The sequence below is a fragment of the Mustela nigripes genome, chromosome 4 (assembly GCF_022355385.1).
Source record: "Mustela nigripes isolate SB6536 chromosome 4, MUSNIG.SB6536, whole genome shotgun sequence".
Classification (NCBI taxonomy): Eukaryota; Metazoa; Chordata; class Mammalia; order Carnivora; family Mustelidae; genus Mustela; species Mustela nigripes.
Genome location: NC_081560.1, coordinates 127,438,834 through 127,461,901, shown reverse-complemented (window position 1 = coordinate 127,461,901; position 23,068 = coordinate 127,438,834). Strand labels below are relative to the sequence as shown.

General features: G+C 41.4%; 1 protein-coding gene across 3 annotated transcripts in view; it reads left to right on the top strand.

Moving 5' to 3' along the window:
- ANK3 (ankyrin 3) overlaps nucleotides 1–23,068 on the top strand; it is a 670,694-nt gene that overhangs the window by 452,435 nt on the left and 195,191 nt on the right. For all 3 annotated transcript variants that reach the window (XM_059397461.1, XM_059397462.1, XM_059397460.1), the window contains 4 exons: nucleotides 3,466–3,564; nucleotides 7,910–8,095; nucleotides 8,802–8,825; nucleotides 9,987–10,085. In XM_059397461.1, the coding sequence (XP_059253444.1) occupies nucleotides 3,466–3,564; nucleotides 7,910–8,095; nucleotides 8,802–8,825; nucleotides 9,987–10,085 (408 nt within the window). The remainder of the gene's footprint in view (nucleotides 1–3,465; nucleotides 3,565–7,909; nucleotides 8,096–8,801; nucleotides 8,826–9,986; nucleotides 10,086–23,068) is intronic.

Genomic DNA, 23,068 nt, shown 5'->3' with positions numbered 1-23,068 from the left:
TGAGATTTGTATTAGTTGATGTTATTGGGATTAAAACAATAAACACTAACATGAACGGAAAAAGGAATTTATTGAAATTACATGGAGAATACATAGAATAGAAAGCTAAAGAAACCTTTTGGCAAGCTTTGAAAACTAGATAGTTGGGGTGAGAGAGTAATCAGCAGCTACGCAGTAAAGTGGCCCTTCGATGTGGTCTGTACAGACCAGCTCAAGGCAGGGGGAAGGAGGGATTTGTCAGAGAACAGAATTGAGAAAGCTAGAGAGTAGACTTTGAAAAGCAAACAGGAGATATCTTGCACCTATGCCCATGCTGCGGTTGAAGAAGGGCAGGCTAATTTGTCTCAAAGATGGCCAAGAGACACGCTACCTACATTGCAGGGGAAGAGGTAGGTCCATCCCTTTCAGGGAAGGTGTAGGTTCCTTGAAATTGGAAAAATATTGCCAGAAAGGGAAACAGATGCTTGGTGACCCAAACTGAAGCACAACAAAATAAACACACAAGCCTCTACATACCCCCTTATAAAATGGAAATTTCATTCTAGAGGAAAAAACAAAAACACCAGAAACATTCTGTCACTACGAACAGCAGAAATAAAATGAGACCATTCAACAACATTCAATATATATCAGTATATCATACCATATATTGTGTGATTCCATTTATACGAAATGTTCGGAAGAGGCAAATCCATAGAGATAGAAGAGAGATGACTGATTGCCAGAGGCCTCAGGGAGGGGTGAATGGGAGTGAATACTAATGGTACAGAGTTCCTTTTTGCAGTGATGAATATGTTCTGGAATTAGATAGTGGGGATGGTTGCCCAAGTTTGTGAATATACTGAAACCCACTAAATTATACACTTTAAATGGGTGAGTTTTGCAGTATGTGAATTATATATCAATAAAAATTTATAAAAATGAAAAAGTATAAAAGAATGTGACCATTCCAAAAATGACAATGGCAAGCACTCAAAAAAAGAGAGAGAGAGAGAGAGAGAGAATGAGAAGCGATTGTGGAAAACCATGAATTATAGGGCTCAATCTTCTTGTGATCCTTATTGACATATTTTTTTTTTAGTAACTCCAGCCCCACACAGTTCACACTCTGCTGTTGTGGAAAGGGCATGTGGGATGATTTAAAAGTTGTGATTCTTAAGAATCACTCTTTGGAAGCTCCATGTCTGTAAGAACAGCATCTTTTAAACTTCAGTACCTGGTTTTGGGTTATCTTCCTGGGTCATGAAAGGTTTGGTTCTGGAAGGTAAACTCAAGAACAGCCTACTCCATCGGGCCAAAAGCCAGATATTTATGGGTAGACTAGTGTTCCTTAGGTAATCATCAACTTCAGCTAAATTCTGTCCTGAAGTTGAGAGAATAACATCCATTTTCAAAATTTTTCTGAAGAACTTTTCTCCTAAAACCTGAATCTTCCATCTAGAAATTTCAGCTGATAAGGAAAGACAGATCCTGAACTATCACAAAATCTACCCTGGTTTTTTTCTTTCTCTTCTTAGTATTTTTAACAGGTTTTTTTTTTTCTTTTTCTTTCTCTTGTTTTGATTTTTAAAGGATATTTAATTCAACCAAGGATAAAATGATCTTCCATTTTGTTCAAATTAAGGAAATGAAAAAATAGCTATGTAAGGGTAATCCTAAACTACCTGTCAGTTTTCCTCACTGGTCTGGGCAGATTAACAGAGATGAAACATGCCAGGCACATACACACAAATATGCACACACACACTTATGTACACATACATTGTGTCACAGTTATTCCATGTCCTATGTTTATTGTTGATAAAAACCTTTCATGGTAGAACAGAATAATGATGAACTTCAGTGATGTTAGTAGGTGGCTAATTTAAAGGGAAGTAGCTTGAATGCTGTGTCATATTCTCCTTCCTCTAATTTAGTGTCTGTAATTTTGAGCTTTGCAACTGGATAATGTAGCTTGTTACAATTATGTGTAAAATTAAGTAAGCAGAATAGAGGAACTCTCTGATGAATAAAGTATGGCAGATTTGTTACGTGACTTCACTTTTATCAGCTCAAGGATCTTTTTAACTTACTTTTAAAATTCTTTGCGGAAAGCCAAAAAAATGCGTCTCCAGAGGCTGAATTATAGATAAGTAAGTTAATCATATAGTAAATGGTATTTATAATGATGAACCTAAACCTTCTGAATCACAAAAGTTTGAGTAATATTTGGTACATTTTACTAAGAATATATTTACTTTTATTCTGTCCAGTTATATAATGTATACAATAAAATTTCCAGAACATTCAGTTAAATGGAACTGTATTCTGAAAAATTTATTCAAAGAAAATTTGCTATAGTTTGAAAAATATGTTTTGATGTATATGTTTTGCAATAAGATTTTAAAATATTACATATAGGCAACATATGAAAATATTTCATAGATGTGAGATAAATTGTTCTAGAGAGCAGTCACACATATGCAACATATTTTTTTTGAAGATTTTATTTACTTGAGAGAGAGAGAGCCCAAGCAGAGGGAGATGGAGAGGGAGATGTTCCCAAGGAACAGGGAGCCCGTTGTGCGGCTCAATCCCAGGACCTTGGGATCATCACCTGAGCCGAAGACAGAGGCTTAATGGACTGAGCCGCCACCCAGGTGCCTCTTCAACATATTTTAATAAAAAGCTTAAGATGCAGTGTACACATTCGTGTATTTGAATCCTGGTATTTGGGCAGCTGGCCACATTTCAGAGAGACATAAGTACACATGTATAGAAAGTATGTGTGTACATATATGTTTATGGATGCATGTGTATATGTATTCTGAACATGAAAATACCCTGTGTTTGCAAAAAAAATGCAAGGCAGGAAACTTACAAAAAATAAACTATTAATTGAATTCTATTTTGAAACTGAAGTATATACCTTTAGCATATTGGTGTTCTTTCCTTTGCTCCAAACCACCTCAGCTGGATGAATTTGAAGCTATTTGAAATTAATATAAATTCCTTCCAAATTAAGAACTATTCCAGAAACTTAATATTATGTGAAAGTATACATCTTTTATTAAAAATAGATAATTATTGGCGTGGGGGAAGAAACCTCACTGGGACATGACTAAATGTATTTTTCTTCATATCCTCTTATCATCTAGGAAACTTCTTTATTCCTGGTAGACATTCAGTAAGAGGCTGATGATTAAACAAATGTATCTATTTATTTAAAGTGGATCTATTGGTGTGAATTATACACTATTAACTATGAGCTACACTCTGTTATAATTTATGAACTATAATTCTGAATTATAAATTCTGCTTAAACTGTCCTGCTTAGGCTTTCTAATAAAAATGAATCTCTGCATGAAAGTATCATTAAAATTATTATACACAAGCATTTTCTAGAACATATAATATCAGTACCATGGAAAACTAGATTGGTGCTATAATAAAGCCACAGACAAACATTTCATTTCTCTTTTACAGAATGGTTTCACGCCATTGTATATGGCAGCCCAGGAAAACCACTTGGAAGTTGTCAAGTTTCTTCTTGACAATGGTGCGAGCCAAAGCCTAGCCACCGAGGTAAGACATGTTTGTTCTTTCTGTGGGTAACTTCACATGTTTGCAGGGCATTTTGTAAGCCTGGAGTTAAAACATGAAGAATCTGTCCCACTATAGTTTTAGTTACAGTCATAGACATACAGTCCTAGTGAGGATTCTTCAATGTTTATGAAATACACTAGAAAGTCAATTTTCAATCTTTAAAGAATCTTCCATTGCATAGATAACCCTTTCTGCTCTTAAATGCCTGGCTCTACCTTATAGTTGATCTGTTTGTTTAATATCTATGCATTTGCTTTAGAACACTTTTCCATCTATTATAATTTTGCCTCAAAGGCAACAACCTTTTTGAAATATGTTTGTAGTAAGACAAGTTTGAAATCCCTTTTTTTCCAAATATGTTAGTGTAATTATAATGATTGAATTTACATATTTCAGTTAACTAGATTTAATTCACACTTTTCAACAAAACTATTATATGCTTTTAAGTGTTGGGTAAACATGGTAGTGAAGAGATTTTTACAGTCTTGAATAGAAGAGTTGTTTTAGATTAAAAAGTTACTGAAGTCATTTGGAACTGTCCTACATAACGCAGTTTTTATTTTTTAAACTACACTGGATGGAAGATTGTGCTCCCTTGTGAAGTGTATCACTAGAAATCTATTGCTAATATTAAAAGATCAACATTTGAGTATTCTGTATTTTTAACAAAATAATGAAAACAGATGCAGGATTATCTCTGTCATAATACTGCTCCTCTTAAATTCTGACATGTTTTCCAAATGGCACAAGAAAAATTGTGATAGAGGAATTGCATAATTTTACCTAGGTTTTGAGATCATGCCTTCTGGAGAAACCACTAAATAAATAAAGAGGCAGTTCACACAAAAAGAAATACAAATGACCATAAATGTATGAAAATATCACATCCTCACTCATAGTCAAGGAAATATTAATTTATTAATCAGTTTAAAAATGAGATTCAGTCTTTCGCCTAGGAGATAAGGAAAAGAATTTGAAGAGTAGAAGAAATGGGAACTTTCCTACAGTTGGTAAAGTCGATCATTGGTTGTAACACTTTTGCAGAACATTTAGCAATAACTATCAAAAGGTAGTGTTTATGTACCTTTTTACTTAGCAATTCTGCTTCCAAGAATTTATATTACAGTTGTGATAGAAGGGGATACGAAAACAGTATACAGGAAGTTCATCAACAGAATTAGTACGAACAATTTTTTAAGAACCGGGATGAACCTAGATATGCACCAGTAGGAAACCTGTTTGATAGTATTGCAATACTCACACAATAAAATGCTATTCAGCATTACCAAAAATGAGGCCAAACTATAGGCATTGATAGATGAAAATCATAATGGTTTTATGATTTTTTTCTCAGTGGTTTATTCTGAGCAGCGGGAGAGAGATACACTTTTTATTTTATACCCTTCCATACTGTTGAAGATTTTTATCATGAGAATATTGTTTTTGTAATAGTCGTAAGGGTAAGAAGTCGTAAGAAGTAACTACTGGTAAATAAGAAAAGAACACGCATCTGGTAGGCATAGAGCAATGCTTACGTGACAGATGAGAGAAAAATCCATTTCCATTTTTGGATAGAAATACAAAATAATATAAATATCCCAATGAAAGTGATTTCATAGTGCTTTTTTGGCTTATGAAGGAAAAGGTACTATTCTTTTTAGACTGTGATGTACAGATCACTAAGTCTCTCTTCTTTAGAAGCAGACGTTAAGTCCAACTTACTGCTAAGTCTTTGGCATGATTGTGGTTTTTATAACCTTTCTGTATTTATATACTGTCTTTTATATATTTATATATATATGTATTTTTTTCCCATCTTGTACTAATTAAGATTCTGAAACATGAGGTAAAAGTATTTGTTCACTTACCCCCACAAGTAATTACTAAGTCCGTATTGTGTGCCAGATTCTGCACATGGGGTGGAGGTTCTCATGGGGCTTCCGTCATGTTTTTCTTGGGCTTGTAGATTTCCTCTTTTTTTTTTTTTTTTAAGATTTATTTATTTATTTTAGAGAGAACACACAGGCAGGGGGAGCAGCGGAGGGAGAGAATCTCAGGCACATTCCCCGCTGAGTACAGCTCCTAACACGGGCCTGGTCTCAGGACACTGGGATCATGACCTGAGCCGAAATCAAGAGCTGGTTGCTTAACCAACTGAGCCACCAGGTGCCCCATGTATTTTTTCTTTTAAGAATAACTGCACAGAGAGAACAAAACTGTTTAAACTAGGTTTGGACCCAAAATCAGGAGCTGTTAATTTTAGCTATTGACACCTTAGAGCTGTTATCTTTGTCTCTTTAATTGGCTTATTGCAGGAAGCACATTCTTGTGGGTGCCCATGGTCTCTGTTGCAGTGTATTTTCTGGTGCAAAGTAGTTTGCATAGGGCCTTTATGCATAAGGCCCTATGAGTTGAAAAGTTCATATTGGAAAATACAGCCAGAACCAGAAGTAGGCTGTGATTTTTACCCCTTAAATTTTGTCCACGTTTTAAAAAATGAGATGCCATGTTCACTCTTAGCACACAATTTTCCTTTTACTATTCTATCCTTTAAAACATGTATTTTTCTTTTGTTTTGTAAAAGTAATAGATTACATAAACGAGAAAGTACAGTGAAAAGCTAAAAGAAAAGCCACTGTTAATTTTCCCAGAGATAACATTTTGATTATTTGTTAAGACCTTTTGGTATATGTACACAACATATGTATTTATCTTTATGAAAATGATGTCATATATTTACACAGTTATGTAGATTACTTTTCTCATAACATTAAATTGCATTCAAAATTTATGCCCTGAAGTGTAAACCTGTGCTGTTCTTTTGGTAATGTCTTGGTTGTATCCAGCCTTTCTTACCTTTCTTAAGGCTGCAGGGAAAGTCCTTCTAACTATGTTAATGATCATCCTTTCCCTCTTTTGGGTGTCCTTGGAAAAGGTGAAAGGGGAGATGGAACTTCGGCAGGATCTCGAAGCATGAAGAGTAGACAGAATTTGTATACGTAGAGTGAGGAGGAGGACATTGCAGGGTGGGGGACATGGCGTGAGTATAGAAGCCAGGATAGAAATAGTTTGCACACTACAGTTAATAAGGACACTTCATGAAAGGATTTATATGAGAAGAATTTGGGCAATATTGTCCCTTGGGATTTGGAGCTAATATTTTGTACATCCTTAAATATAAATGCATCGATATGCATTCTGTCAAAAAAGTGGTAGCAATAAAAAGAATGATGAAGGTGATCTTTTAGGCACACCAACAAGACATTAGTGTGCAACTCACTAGGTTTTCTCTTTCTCCTGTATGAACACACCTCCACTGGAAGTAGCCCTCTACTTGTAGCACAAGGCTTACCAATATAAAATATCATGACCAAATAAAGTAAGTGACTTTATTCCCAGTTCTCTAATAAAAAGAGCGTATAAATGTTCTTTTGAGTGCATGACAATAAAAGTATAGAAGAATTCAAACTCGAGACAGTCTTAGGATTTTCTGTTCTATGCTCTTGGTTCCACTGTCAGCAACTCTAGATCATGCACAAATTACTTAACCACAGTGAAATCGGTAGCTGTCTTCTCGTCAAGTCCCAGGGCAGTACAGTGGGAAGACTCAAAGTGCACAGACCTGAGTGTATATCTCTGTTTATTCTAGTCGTGTTTTGCATGATCCCTGTGTGTTCTCCCTTCGTTGGGCAGAGAATCCAAGAGTGTTTCATAAAGACCTTTTTTAAAACAGCAGTTACTGTGGTTCATCAATTAACATATACAGACTGACCACCAGATAAATACATGTTAGGCAATAAGGCACAGTGAGGAGGCAGACAGGCCTCTCCCTCAGTTTTGAAATGTCAGGGGAAATTTTTATAGCTTACTTGAATAATATCCTTTGGAAAATTTGCCTGGATTTGACCTGAAATATTATTGTTTTCACTGCGATTATTTTCTGGATATTGAAATTATGCTATCTTTTTCCTCTTTATTTGGTACTTCTATGTATTTTCAAAATTCACCCAATTGATGTGTATTACTTTTGAATGGAAAAAAAAAAACAAAACAAAAACTTGTTACACATTTTTTTATTATTTTCTGCTTTGGTAAATATATAAACATAAACATTTATAGACTATACATATATAGACATATATATAAAAGACATATATGTATGTGTGTATACACACACACACACATCATCATCTTTTCACATATCTGTCTACTTGAACGTGGTAGCTTTAATAGCCCTGAACAAAAATTGGTCACTTGGTCGCATTTTTATTTGTTAATCAAAAAGAATGCTAGGGGCGATCTTGACCCATCCATTTATTTGCAGGATGGCTTCACACCGTTGGCGGTAGCTTTGCAACAAGGTCATGATCAAGTAGTTTCCCTCCTGCTAGAAAATGACACTAAAGGAAAAGTGCGTCTTCCAGCTCTTCATATTGCCGCCCGAAAAGACGACACGAAGGCCGCGGCCCTGCTGCTGCAGAATGACAACAACGCAGACGTGGAGTCCAAGGTAAGGCGCGAAGGAGGGGAGCTGGTCACACGCTCTCCTGTTAGGCACCCAGGCTCTAAGAATGCCAGTCTCCCTTTTGACAAGCTCACACCGAACCCTTAACTTCACTGGGAGGAATGACAATGTGTGTCCAAGTCAGCCAGCGGAAGCCGCCGCCCCGGTAGCATTGCAAGCTAGGAGGTAGCTGTGGATGCCGCCCCATGCATGCTAACAGGGAGGCTGCGTCCAAGGTCAGTCTAACAGGGAGCCGGCGTCCAAGGTCAATCTAGAGGCACCTGGTTTTTCCTTCCTTCTAACGTATATCTTGGATGTATCTAACTCTTCAGCTCAAACACCAGGGCGGAAAATTACAAAACGCTCGCAACAATGTGCGCAAACCAACCTTTGATCGGTATCTAAGATGAGAGGCAATGCACTGAGTGTTGGTCAGTTGTGGAAAGCATGCCGGCAGCCAGAGTCCCAGCCGAACATTCCCATTGCCTTGACATGTATGACCTGAATGTCTCTGTGAAGGAAATGTGGTGTTTGGAACAGGCCATCGTGTAACCCTTCATTCGGTCTAGCTTTCTTTCTGTGCCTCCTGTGCTCCCGCCATTGCTTCCGTCCTCATCACTTAGCTGCCACGAGCTTGCTGCCGTCCATGTCACCGAGAGCAAACTAACCGTTCATTTTTTCCTCCTCTTTGCTTCCAAATGTGTTAACCTAGATGGTGGTGAATAGAACAACAGAGGTATATATATATATATCTATAAACATATGCATATAATCTGTACCTGCATCATCATTTTCCCATTACCTAGAGCTGCTGCCTCATTTCTTTCCCTCCTTCTTTGCATCGCCTCTGTAGGCTAGATACCTGCTTTATGCCCCCGCCCCCAAAGTAGCATGTGCCAGAGAAGATAGTAGTTTGATTACCAGGGCTTTCTGCAGCTGAACCTGGTGTTGGAAAGGAAGAACGAGGCATCCTTGAGACTGAAGGATATCGCAGTAGAGTTGGGTGAGATGAAGAGTTTTGACTCTCTCGATGCTTATCAGCTCTCCCTAAAGCTGCAGACAACCCTGTCATTCTACTCGTCCAGGACCGATTCTTCCGAGTTCTGCATGACACTTGGCCTCATTGGTGTCAGCAAAATGAAAGTTACCTCTGAATGGTGCCAGTGTTCCCACCCTTCCCACAAGACTCAGTAAGATAGCTAGCATGGCTAAGAAGCTTGCTAACAACTTAGAAATGCATCTAGTTCCTATAAGGTTTCAATCTTTGGGGACTAAGTGAATCGCTGCATGTTTTAGCATTTTTCAAGGAAGTAAAATGACCTTGGTGTGACGAAGCTAGAAAAAATGTGTGATCAAATAGGCATTTGCTAATGAAGAGACCAGCTTGTGGATTCTTTCTAAAAATGCAGTCACCCATCATACAAGACCAATTGTAGTTCTCTTCCCCCAAATTGCTTTTATCATTAAAATTGGCACTTACTCTATATTGAATATATTAAGCAAATTGAATTTCGACAAGGAGTTTCAATGGACAATTCTGTCATCGATAACAAAACAGTGGTACTAACCGAACCTTCTGTGAGCAATAGATTTCTCTTGTCATCCCTATTCTGGTGTTTTGAAACGTTGGCTTCTGTAGAGTCCTGCTGCTGGATTACTAAAATCATTCAGTCTGCACCCTTGGTTCCTTCCTGGCTTTTCCTCTGCCTATGAGTCTGGCATTTATTTAAAACCCTACAAACAATTGGCAGTAATTGAAAGAAACCTAGCACAGAATGGAATGTGGACCTCAGCATATTTTGCTTCCTCACTTTGATTGGGGCAGGGTTATGGTATTAACGGGTCAGGCAAGGGGCCGGCCGGAATCAGCTGAATGTCGGCTCTGTTTTCTTTGCAGAGTGGCTTCACTCCGCTCCACATAGCTGCTCACTATGGAAATATCAACGTAGCCACACTGCTGTTAAACCGGGCGGCTGCTGTGGACTTCACTGCGAGGGTAAGAGCAGGGCGCTGTGCCCCGCCCTGAAAGCATGTGAAACTGTTCTGAGCCCTCCTTGCCCAGCACGAGGAGGGGCGTGGGACCGCTGACCTCTACGGGTCCTGCCTGCCAGTCAGCGAAAGCTGTGATTTTCAACTTCTCCTACCGCATGTTCTTGCTTTTATACAGACGTGCCGTTTCCTAGTAGGAAAAATAAGCCATGATCATGGGGGGCAGGGAGGTGGGGATGAATTCATACAGACCTGAATATGTAGACGTGATCCGAGGAATCATGACTGGAAACGACAGACCCTTCCCCAAGCAGAAATCTCTGAGACTCTTAGAAATGGGTCAGATGGTACTAATAGTGCTTTGGCTGGCACAGTCTTGACCTTGCAGATAGGAAGAGGGTGGACGATGTGGATGAGACCCAAACTTCAGAACCCAAAACACAGAGACTGTCTTTTGCTTTCATCCTCTGTTCCCGGACAGACGTTCATAATGAGTAGCAAGAGTCTATACCTGAGTAAGTTCATATTGCTGGAGAAAGGAGTTATAGTATCATGTGTACCCGTGGATAGCAACTCAGCCGTCCGCAGTAGTCGTGTTCTGAGTGTGAACACCAGGCTGGGGCTGGGCCTGCTCCCGAGACACCTCATTGTCAGAAACAGAAAGGAAGGAGGAAGCAGGATAGAGGAGTAGCCCAAAAGTGTGGGCTCAGGATTCAGACTCCTTGGGTTCCGATTTTGGCTTTAAATTTCCTTAGTGTTCATCAGTTTCCTCATTGGTAAGATGAAACGGTGTGAATTATGAAATTGAATGATAGCAATAAAATATCACCACTCCCTCACTGGGTGAGGGAGTGTATGCAAAGCTCGGGACACAGGGTCCAACACGTCGTCAGCGAGGACGGCATCAGTACTGGGATTTTGAACATAGCACGTGAGGTGGTGTTTTTGCTAAAACCTTACTCGTGGGAGGAAAAGGGGATTAGATGAGACAGGAGAGAAGCCATTTACTGGTGCTACCTTTAGCAATAGCAGTAGAAGTAATACTGTCTTTGAGGTCACTCCTGTGAGGCTACGCGTGATTATCTCATTTATTCAAATATCAAGAAAAGTGTTATTTATCCATGTTTTAGAGAAAAGGAAACCAAAGCTTAGCAATAAAAAGTGGCTGGTCCAGGATCCCAGAGCCAGCAAATTAGGAAAGGCAGGATTTCAGCCCCAACGCTCCTAAGCACTCAAGCCTTCTGCCTCCCTTACATGACTCTAGGTTTTCTAGAGTCTAGGTTTCCATTTCTCCCTCTCCTCTTATAGCTCATTAGTTCTATAAACTTAATAAGAACTGGGACGCCTGGGTGGCTCAGTCGTTAAGTGTCTGCATTGGCTCAGGTCATAATCCCAGGGTCCTGGAATTGAGCCCCACATAGGGCTTCCTGCTCAGTGGGAAGCCTGCTTCTCCCTCTCCCATTCCCCCTGCTTGTGTTCCCTCTCTCACTGTCTCTCCCTGTCAAATAAATAAATAAAATATTTTTAAAAAATTAATAAGAACTCAGATTATACTATTTTAAAAAGCTATTTTCTACCCTATGTCATCAGCTTGCTGGAAGCCTTGATCAATTTAAATGACTCAGGAGTGCCCACTAGCTTGTGTCACCGCAGAGCTACGTTCTTACTGCACGGAGCGTGTCCCTGGGATTCAGTGACATGGCTGTCCTGAAGCCTACTTTGACATTTTGAAGGAAAAAGTTAAGCACCTCTTTCACAGGGGCACGTGAGTGCGAAAACTGAAGTCCTTGTCTTGAAGATGCATTCTTCTGGTTTTATTTCTGTAATTCACAGTATAATGAAAACCTCATTAAGTCACATCTTCTAATTAGGACATTAGGGAAATTTATGGCAGGGTAGTGTTTGAAGTTTGTCTTTGCACCATTGTTCAGAAACCTCCTGATGCTGCTGAAAATAAGACTGGGGCAATGTTTAAGGGATTTAAGAGGACAAATTACAGTATTTTCAGACTCCTTCGAGCAGTTCCAAACCATCCATTTACATTAAGACAATGAACGTGCTAATTACAAACGAATGCTTATTTATCGATTAAAGATCAGTGGAGATCTCAGATCCATGTTGCCCTTAACTGTGCCTCTTGTTTAAAATAATCACATTGTGTTTTGTTTAATATATGTTAAAATTGAGACTTTTGACTGATTTACAGAATCATTTTCTCCAGTCATCCTAATTAATGAAGCCTACCAACACTCTGAGCTGAAGGCTGTGGTTTAATTTGATTGTACTTCGTAGGAGGCCTGCGTGGTTGCTTACACACCAACACTAGGCTCCCCTCTGCCGTGGGTGATTGATGACTCGCTTTAGGATGTCTGAGAACTAGTTTTTGTAGACAGCTTCAAGAAACTCATTTTACAAAGAAAAAAAAAAAAAAGAAACTCAATTTAGCTTCCACATCTCTAGCAATTCTATTATCTAGTAACCCGGCATCTGCCCTTTGGGACCAGGGCCTCCCTTGTCCAGTTTCAGTGGGCAATTTCTGCATCACATGTCCCTCAAGGGTGTGGCAGAAACAGCAGCTGAGAGTAAGACCGCCCCAGAACGCAGATGGGAACAGATTTTACCTGGTCAGAACAATAAAGGAAGGATCATTAAGCCCTACATGCTAAGAGCTAGCTGCAAATCATAACCATAAATCATGTGCGTCAGGAACTGGGTCTGAACGAGCTATTGATTAGGTGGTTAGAGGTAAATTAAAAAGCAACAGCAGCCCTTGTCTTAGGGGGCTGTGATCCCTGCTCGCTGGCTGTGACAAATCCTCGGAGAAAGATACAGAGAGACTGTATCTACAGTCTCTGTAGCTCTCTGTGGGCTGAGGACATGACCTTGGCGATGGCTTCCTGTAGGCAGAGAGCTGGGGAGCAGGAGCAAGATCAGCTCTCCTGAGGAATCATTTCGTACATGCGGTAGATACGTGTTTCCCAAGTAGATACGAGGCAGAAACAAATGCGGTGTCGCTGAGGGGAGTACACAGCAGAACAGATTGCTTTCTAGGCTTCTCTGCAGGGCTAGCTGATTCATGCAGCAGGAAAGCAGATCCTTGCCAGTGGCGACTGTGTACCTAGGAGTTGCAATTCTGGTCACCGCTTAGAGCGCTCTGGCCTGCTTACCACCTTCCCTTGATTCCTATGATGACGTCGGTTTTGATTTTTGTGTTACGCTTTTGCAATCGGAATGGAAGATACCCCAAATATTTCCGTTTGGATTTTGCATGGAGACCTGGTCAGCCTCCTGGGTCCACTGTGGGGAGTCCGTGGAGGGGCTGCTTCATGCCACAGTGCAGCCTTGGCGTTCTTCATCCTGCGAAATGAGTCTGCTGATGTGGCATCGACACGGTCGGAATGGATGCGTGACCCCTGCTCTCTTAGCAAATCATTCTAGCTCTCTTGGGGAGGAGAATGTAGCTAAGACACACGAGAGCTGCTAGCGATTCTCATTCCAGAAAGGGCCTTTTGCGCTGGGGTAACTGAAGGCCAAATTAGTATGTGGATGCCTGCAAAGTTCCTTTTACGGACTGAGATAGATTAATACTCTGCTGGCTCAGAGTTTTTTTCCATCAAATATAATGGACCACCCAGCTTAATCTTCCCTCATGTCATTGACTTTTCTCCCATAAATGATTATCCAACTCCCCATCTGGGAAGGATAATTGAATAAAATATCCTCATCTGGGTCCTGCCATTTAGTGCTTTTTGGTTTTGATCTCTGGGAGGAATAAGGGATTTATGGGTCTGAGTGTTGTACTTCATTTGTTTCCTAAAGGATTTCAGGTGTTTGCAGATTAAGAGTATACACATGAAGACATCTGAGGATGAAACAGAAAAAGCAAATGTTACCACGCAGCTGGAATGAACCAGTGAATACAACCGGAGGATAAGTTTAGGCCTGAAGGGCTTTGATATATGTCATAGAAAGGGAATCATGGTTGATATGGCTTTCATTTTTTGACAAAGATCTTACAGTTATTTACTTACCATCTTTTGTGCATGCGGAATAACTCAAATATGATTTTTATCACGTGAATTCTTCTAGTAAGGACAGTGGGTTTCATAGCTGACAATACCTTTAAGGACTAGATTTCAAAAGGCTCGATTCCAGCTGCCCTGTCCTGTCAATCTGTCGGTGGAGGCACCTGGCCCAGGGATGCTGAGGGACTGTCGCCCACTAAGCTTGATGATGTTCTAATTAGATGTGATAGAACTTGGCATGTGTGTCACAGATCACTGACTGGTTCACATGCCCATAGGACTGCCTTTCTCAAATATCAGATATTTAGAACAAGATTTTGGCAGGTCCCAGGCCATATTTGGAACTCAAATAAGTCGTACAAAAGGTTACTTTATTTTACATAAGTGAACCGCTAAAAAAATAAAAGTGAAAAAATGAAAGTGTCAGACTTAGACTCTACCTGCGTAAGAGATCAATATGATTCAGCATGTGCATGAGCAAAGCAATGCCCACGGACAGACATTATTTGGGGATTTCCTTTCTCAATTAAATTCAACCTAGCAAACATTAAGAGCGCCTATTACGGGCTAGATCTGGAGATTCAGACTTGAGTGACCTACTGCCCCTACTCTACTAATCTGTTTAGGCTTTGAAGTGCTAAATGATACAACATAGTCTCTCTCTTAACTCCCCAAAGCATAGCAGAGTCTAGGCTATAATACCAAACATGACTTTTCTAAAAATGCAGAGACTGATCAGATCAGAAAAGCAGAGTTGAAGGACTGGTCTGGACATCACTGCCGCAAAAGTCCATAGGCTGTGACCCATTCCCCAGGGTAGCTCTGGGTCCCTTCTTCAACCCCGAGAGGCAGAGTCTATCTTGCTCCACCACAGTGGAAACCCCTTTTATCATCTCTCTTCCAGCTGGACCCCAAGACCTTAACCTAGTCTCTGGGTCCAATGACAGGGATAACCCTGTTTTCACTACACCTGGGGCATCTTAATTCAGTAGCCACCATCTAGTGGAAGTAGTTTTAAATTAAATTAAATTTAAATTAAGAATTCTATTTCTCATTCTCAATAACCATGTTTCCAGTGCTCAATAGCCACCTGTAACTTGTGGCTGTGTATTAACACAAAATACCTAACTCTTCCATCAGTCCAGAAAGTTCTTTAGAACAAAACTGAGATACTGTTAGTCTCAGGTCGTTCTTCCCATCCACATAATAATTATCTCTAAATGTAACTCCCTCGTTCTAGGAAAATGATCCCTTAAATAGTTATGCAGAGCAGTTTTCCTCCGATGGACTTGCCCTTTTTTGCTCCAAGGGAATATTTTGCCTTTCTCATTGTGTAATGAGTAATCACCATCGTCACCACCACCGAAAGTAAAACTGAAATGTTTTTGCAAAAGAGAAATAAAAATTCCTAGAAGCTCTAAGGTCCTGATTTCTCCCAATTCATGCTATGTGAATTTCACAAGAATTAGAAATGAGATAAATCTCAAGAGAGGTCTCCAGTTGCCAGAGATTTTGCCACATGGTTGCCTCGCTTGTGAAAACCTCAGTTTTTCCATCTGTGTGAAGGCCGCTTGCGTCCTGCTCCTCCAGGATGCTTTCTCTGGCCCCCTGAAGCTGCTACCCCTGTTGTGTCCCTGGACGTGCTCCTCGCCCTCTGACTCGCTCTCGCACGGTAGACGTTGCATACCCTTTCGTGTGGATACTAAGGTGTGTCTGGCTCACGCTGCTTGTCAGCTAAGCCCCTTGGGAGTGAAGATGCCTCATTCCCCCTCCCTGCTGAGCGCCTTACCTGGAACAGCGTCTTCGCCCCTGGTAGACCTCCTCTCCCCCAGTACTCACCACGTGCTGAGCACCGTGATCACCACTTTCACATGAAGTTTGTCTTTTCCATCCTTCAGCAAAGGACTCAGCCACGTATTTGCCGTGTAGATTTTTTTAAAAATTAGTTATTTGTTTGACAGAGATCACAAGTAGGCAGAGAAGCAGGCAGAGAGAGAGAAGGGGGAAGCAGGCTCCCCACTGAGCAGAGAGCCCAATGCAGGGCTCGATCCCAAGACCCTGAGATCATGACCTGAGCCGAAAGTAGAGGCTCAACCCACGGAGCCACCCAGGCGCCCCGCCGTGTAGATGTTTTTTAGGAGAAGTAGGTATTTTATTTCCAAAAACCATTCCTCAGTTGTTGTACTATAAGAAGGCAGGACTTTCCCCTTCCCCCTCTTTCTTTTCCTGCCTGAGAGCCCTTTATTGGCTTCAGAGGAAATGGTACATTGGCATACAGCTGCACTGCATTCAGCCAGAGGGTTACAGCATGAAAGCGTGTGGTACCCTGCTTGTTGCAGAATAAGGGCTCAGTAGATGTTCGTTTTCTTCCTGTCTTCCATCGGTGACATTTGTGGTAATCATGATTTTTTTAAATAGTTACAATTTATTGAGTAGTCAATTTCAGCTTCTTTGTTAAGCAGTTGGCGTGTACCATCTCCACAGTTCTAGGTGGGCCCAAGTAGGGGTGAAATGAAGGCAGTTTCCATATCCTTACACTTGCAAGACTTTGAATTTCTCAAAGACAGACCTGTGTAGGGACGCCCGAGTGGCTCAGTCGTTAAGCATCTGCCTTCAGCTCAGGTCATGATCCCAGGGTCTTGGGATAGAGCCGCACGTGGGCTCCCTGTTCAGCGAAGAGCCGGCTTCTCCCTCTCCCACTCCCCCTGCTTGTGTTCCCTCTCTCGCTGTGTCTCTCTCTGTCTAAATAAATAAATAAATAAATAAATAAATGCAAGCTTGGGGGAAAAAAAAGACAGACCTGTGTATTAGTACCCATTTTGGAATCCCTCAAGGATAGTCCAGCACTTAGTACTGGGAAGGACTCAATATATATTTATTGAATTTGAGAGTAAATGAGCCAATAACTTGCAGGCACCTGTGCCCCCTACTCCTGGGTGGCCAGCCCTTGTGTAAATCCACTTTCCTCCAGCCATAGCCCTCTCCCTAGTCTCCAGATTTCAAACAGAAACTCACCTGATGGTAGAGGACTGCCTCCCAAACTGATATCAGTGCACAAAGGGAGATGGGACATCCACAGCATTCTAATACTGGGATTTTAATTGAGTGCACCAAACCCACAAATTGAACGTCAGGTGCTGAGGGGCAAGTTTATTTGAGCGGCAGGAAGATTTGTGATTCAACAGTGTAGGTGACCTTGGAAGACAGGAAGGCTAGAACAAAGGGCCAGTCACCCATGGCTGTTACCAAGCTTTGTTCCTTTCAGGGTGTTTTGTTAAACGGGGCCTCAGGTTCTAGACTGTCAAGTCCCAATCAAGGCTACCACCAGATGGTGCTAGAAAAGACAGCAGCTCTTCCACAAAGAAGGGTGTGCATGATGTCAGTAGGAGTGGGACTCTTGTAATGATCTTATAAGGATGCAGCACTTCTGAAGACCCTACTTTGGTTTGGGTGGAGAGGCCAATGAAAATACATTTTTGATATATTTTCCCTGCACTATACAATTTGTTTTGAAAATAAAATACAATAAAGCAAATGAAAGAAAAGAAAAAGCCCTCATAACCATCCTGTTAACTTTTTCAACATTAAATATCTTTCTTTACAAAGATCAAAAACACACACACAGACACATTCATTTCTGTTCTATATTTTCAAAGATAGAGTAAATTAGATTTAGTTCCTAGTACAGGCTCTAGAGCATTAAAGACTAAGACTTTTTTTTTTTTTTAAAACCACATTTGGAATGAAAATGGAGATGTGGGAGCATTAGCAAAGGAATGTGAGTTATGGGAAAGTAGCCAAGCGGCTACTGCTTCAGCGGGGATATCGTTGCCATGGTGACATTAACACATCAGGAAGAACAAAACCAGTAAACCAGGGGCAGAGTGGTGGGAGATACACCTCTTATAGAGAGTTGCTGTTAGCATGCTGTACAACCCTTTCCTGCCTTTTTCATTTCATTTCCTGAATGCCACGTCAAATGAAAACCTCATATATCATTTTTTAAAAATTTTTTTAAGATTTAATTTTTAAGTAACCTCTACATACAACATGGGACTCGAACATACCCCGAGATCAAGGGTTGCACGTGCTTCCAAATGAGCCGGCTGGGCACACCCCCTCCATTTAACTTCTTAAAGGAATATTTTTCTCTTAAATCCTGAGTACACTGGACCTTACTGATGTCTTGCTGTGTGGTACGGGATCTGTGTTGTCTTCTGACAGAGTGACATTTCCAGGTTGTAGCAGCATAGAGAAGGAGTCTTCAGATTTGTGGTGGACCCCTGGCTTGCTTTCTGTGCCATCACCTGTCACTGATAGGGCCCAGGCAAGTCTCCTCATCCTGGGGCCTGTGGCTTTCCTAACAGCCCGATGAGAGAAACAGCAGTCAGTCACAAGCCTTTCGCTTTTGCCTCACCACCTCATGTGATAGTGGTGGCGGCCATTTCCCCTCCCCTTTCGTGATAGGTCTCGGACAGCGTCATAGTGAACGGCATCTCTGTCAGCCTGCTGCCCCCCCCCCCCACTGGCTTACTTTGTGTACTTTTGGGCAAGTCAGTTATACTTCAGCTTTCTCATCCGTAAAATGGGTCCAATAAGAGTACCTCATGCATAACGTCATTATGACTGAAAGAGGGAGTCCACATCCATTGCTTAGGCCACAACACATGGGCAGGGGCCCCAGCCATGCTCGTGGTAGAGGTGGTTACTACTGCTTGCATCCCGGAGGAGACCTGTCTCTGTAACCACAATGCCGGAGAAGGTGACGTTTGTCAGTCAAGCAAGTGCATCATGGTGGCTCTCTAGAGGACACCTAGAGAGAGCTGGAAATGTGGCTTCCCAGAATGTTGGATTGACCCCGTCTGCAGTGCTGTTTATCAGCATGGGAAGGTCAGCCTTTAAGAAACAATTACTGTGGCATTGTTTGAGACAGTAAGCCTTCTTCTAATTAAGTCATCAGCATTGGAAGGTGCGTGTTTCTCTTTGTTTCGCTTTTCCTCTTTGGCGTGTGCCCTGCTTCCTACAGGGCTGCTGCTCCAGTATTGTTGATGCTCTGAGAACATTTTTAAATGACCCGAATATATCCTATTTTGAAATTCCGTGAAATAAAGTTCCATTAAGGTAGGAATTGGCAAAGCTCACTTTATTCATCCGCACTTTAAAAGAGAATTATTCATCAGCTGTAGGATGTCCATTTCCTCCAGCGAGTGCCAACAGTGGCAAAGGCTCCTATGCACCTCTGCTGGGCAGTCAGATCCCTATCCATGCTGCCATCAGATAGTGCGTTTGGAGCAGCCCAGAGGCACCCTGGTCTGCCCCTGAGCCCTGCATATTCTTGCATGCTGAAATCTTTACCTTCTTCCTCTGGTGGTTTGAAGAATGTTCTAGAAGAGCGAAGGGGCATCTAGCGGAATGAGGTTAGGACTGGGCAGAACCAAAAGGTTGCGAAGGGTGAACTTGAGAAACATGAACAGTCACTCACTGGCTCTCTCCCAAGTCAGTGCAGGAGGTTCAAGGAGACAAGTGTAGGCAGGCGATGAGCACAAACTAGCCTTCTTGGGGAAAAAATTGAAGAGTAAGTTGTGCTGGAAACACAGGGAGTAGAATTAGAGGCTGAGCCCGCTTGCCAATGTGAAATGAGACTAGAGACAAATATTAGTGACCAAAATTACCAGACTATTCCTTAGCCCTCTAGAACTCATTTATCTACACTTGCAGGTTTGTGCCCTTAAGGAACATCTCCCCAGTTGCCAGCCTGCCAACCCCTGGTACCCACCATTCCCATCTGTGTCTACAAGTCATTGCTGGTCTTAAACTGGAGAAGTGGGATAGTGGCAGTGGTGTTTAAAATGTATTAGGACGTACATAATGAAGGGGAAATTAGGGTACTTGGCTGTGAGCTGTGGCAGGCTCGGGTCACACAGGGAAAAGAACTCCATTCAAGGAGAAGCTTGTGGAACCCATGATATGATGCTCTTTCTTCAGAGATGACTTCTCTAGAGTATTGCTATAGCCACAGTTTCTCAGTAGCAGAACGGGGATCATCATTCTCCATAGAGGATTTGGAAATTTGCAGAGGCATTTTTGGCTGTCATCATGGCTGGCACATAGTGGGACAGGATGTGTGGGACAGACCCTTTCAAATAGTGTCCCAACCAAGACGCCAGCAATGCCCCCTGAGAATGCCGGATCAAACAGCTCTTTACAGCTAAGGTGGGGAGGTGGGATATCTCAGGATGCAGAAGAGGGGCCCTGAAGTTCATCCTCAGGCAGAGCATTGAGTTTCCCCCAGTGATGTACCCCTGTGGGTGGGTAGGCCAGAAGACCCAGAGGTTCCTTTCAGCTCTTATTACTGAAAGTTTCAAAAATGAGGTGGACAGAACTTACACAAAGTTCAAACTAATTTAGGTAACAGCTTTCATTTATTACTAGTATAAGACACTATAAGTTCCGTATACATTGTTTCATGTATTCCTCTCAGGAATCCTGTGAGGTGTGGGTTCGATTTCCATTTTCCATGAGGAAGCAAGAAGCTGTATCTCTTGGGCAAAGTCCCACAGCTTTAAGGTGGGGGAGCTGGGGCTAAGAAGCAGTAAAGTGAATAAAATGAAATCAGAACAAAAAATAAGCTACACTCAGACTGTGTTGTTCATAACGTTTGAACATTGGAGGTAGCATGTCCAGGCTTCATACCAAACATGGACTATCACAGGAAAACCAGAACTGACAGCAGCCTCTCTCACACCAGCTGGTGATTGTTCTCTGCCCATGCCAGGGTTGCCAAGTGAATTAAATGCTTTTTTAAAAAGGGTTTTAAAGGACATTAAAAAAAAAAATACTAGGAAATCCCATTACGCATTTAAGAACAGTTAAACTGGAAGATTGGAAACCTAAAAACTAACAAATGATCAGATTCCTACTAAAATATAGTGCATTCTCATCCCCCCCCCATGTTTTGTTTCTCTCTCTCACTTGTGCATTTTTGAATCCCTAAAGATCATGGTTTGAAATGAACTCTTATATTCAGAAATGTAATGGCTTTATGACAAAACGTATAATATCTATTTTCTGGTAAGAAGAAATACAAGACGGGCTTGTCTCTACAAGAAGCAAGTTCCTCTAGGTTTGAAAATTAAAAGCCGCTTTGTCCTCGCCTCGTCAGAACCTCGCAGCCGGTTTCCCCAGCTGGCCCCCCATCCCCTTGGACTCGGATTCAGTACCTTTGGGGCAGGACTTTGCAATCTGCATTTTTAACAAGGTCCTTGGATGATTCTTCTGATCAGACACCATCAGAAAACACTCTCTGAGGCCATGCTGTGAAAATCTTCATGTAAATTGTCCAAAGTTGAACTGCAGGAGTCTTTTTTTTTTTTTTAAGTTTTATTTACTATTTATTTGAGAGAAAGAGAATGTGAGGAGAAGGGGCAGAGGAAAAGGAGATGGACACCCTCAAGCAGACCCTGCCCTGAGCCAAGGGTCCCATGGCAGGGCTCAGTCTCATGGCCTGCGCCAAAACCAAGAGTCAGATGCTTAATCAACTACACCATGCAGGCACCCAAGTCATAGAAGTCTTCATGGTTCCTTGGCTTATAACGACTATCCTTATAACTCCTTAATAATGTGACTTTGAACTTACATTATATGCACAGTTTACAAAACACTTCTGCGTGGTGCATCACTTGAGACCACAGAATGGACATTTTTACAGATGAACAAACTGAGATCCCAAGAAGTCATTTGTCCCAGATCCTACTGAGAGTAAAACAGAATAACAGGGACTTAGATCCAGACCTTCTACCCCATTTTATTGTGCCTGATGCGTGACCATCAGCGGCGCCTGCGGTGCCCAGATGGCAGCTGCGGGTGTGCCGGCACTGGCCGCTGAGTAGCTGAGGTCATCATGGTCCCCGGAAGAGCAGTACCATCTCCTCAGGACAAGTGCGCTGCAGAGAAGGCCATTTGCACCAGAACTACCTTTTATCCACCCCCCAAACCATTTTTCTTTAAAAAGTTGATAGACCTTATTTTCATTTCTTAACACGTTTAAAACTTGAGCAAGGATCTAATTTATCCACTCAAGGATCTGATTTGTCCAAAGACCAAATGAGGGCAGGATAGTTGAGAAACTAACAATTTCAAGGTAACTGACATCTCAGAAACCTATGCGAGTGATTGACTTTTTGGATGGGAAAGAAAATTATTTTAACTCAGAAATGCATTTCATTCCAGATTTATCAGAAATGATATAAGAGTGTGGAAAATGTGTGCCGGTAACGCCCCTTCATATTTTTGTTTCTCACAGTTGGGTTGGTAAAACATGAGAAAAAGGAGTGGGCTTTTTGATTAGAGCGACAGCATTCAGTAGAAACATACCAGGAAATCTAACATCACTAGGTTAACTCATTTTAAAGAATTACACAATTTAAAAACAACTTTCCTCAATGTACAGAAAGCAGCTGATACTCTGTAATTGAATTGTTGAGACGCTGTAGAGTTCAATTACTATATGCTTCTCTACTCAGATATTTCAAGCTGGGAGGGACTTTATTAGTTACTGTAATACAGAGCAGACTACTTTTGAATGAGCACTAATAGTGACAACTTTAAAGAAATCTGAAAGCCATGAGTTCTTCTTATTTAAAATGACAGAGCTGGACTAGCTCCTCTTTTAAACTCTGCATATTTTTATTAGCTTTGAGATGTGCCGTTTCCTTTTGGATGGAAGCTGTATGCCAGCAGCGTTTTTAGTATGGAGACTGCTACTTGGATTCAGAGCTAGAGCAGATGGATGTTTGCCCAAGTTAAGAAGAGACTCTGTATAGAAAGAATGGGCAAGCACAGCTTTTAGAATCAGACAGTTGAGGTTAATCCTGGCTCCGGCATTTTCTAGCGATGGGACCCAAGGCTCCTTCCAGCTGCACCTTGCTTACCTGTGAACTTGAGTTAACAGCTTCTATTTTATGGA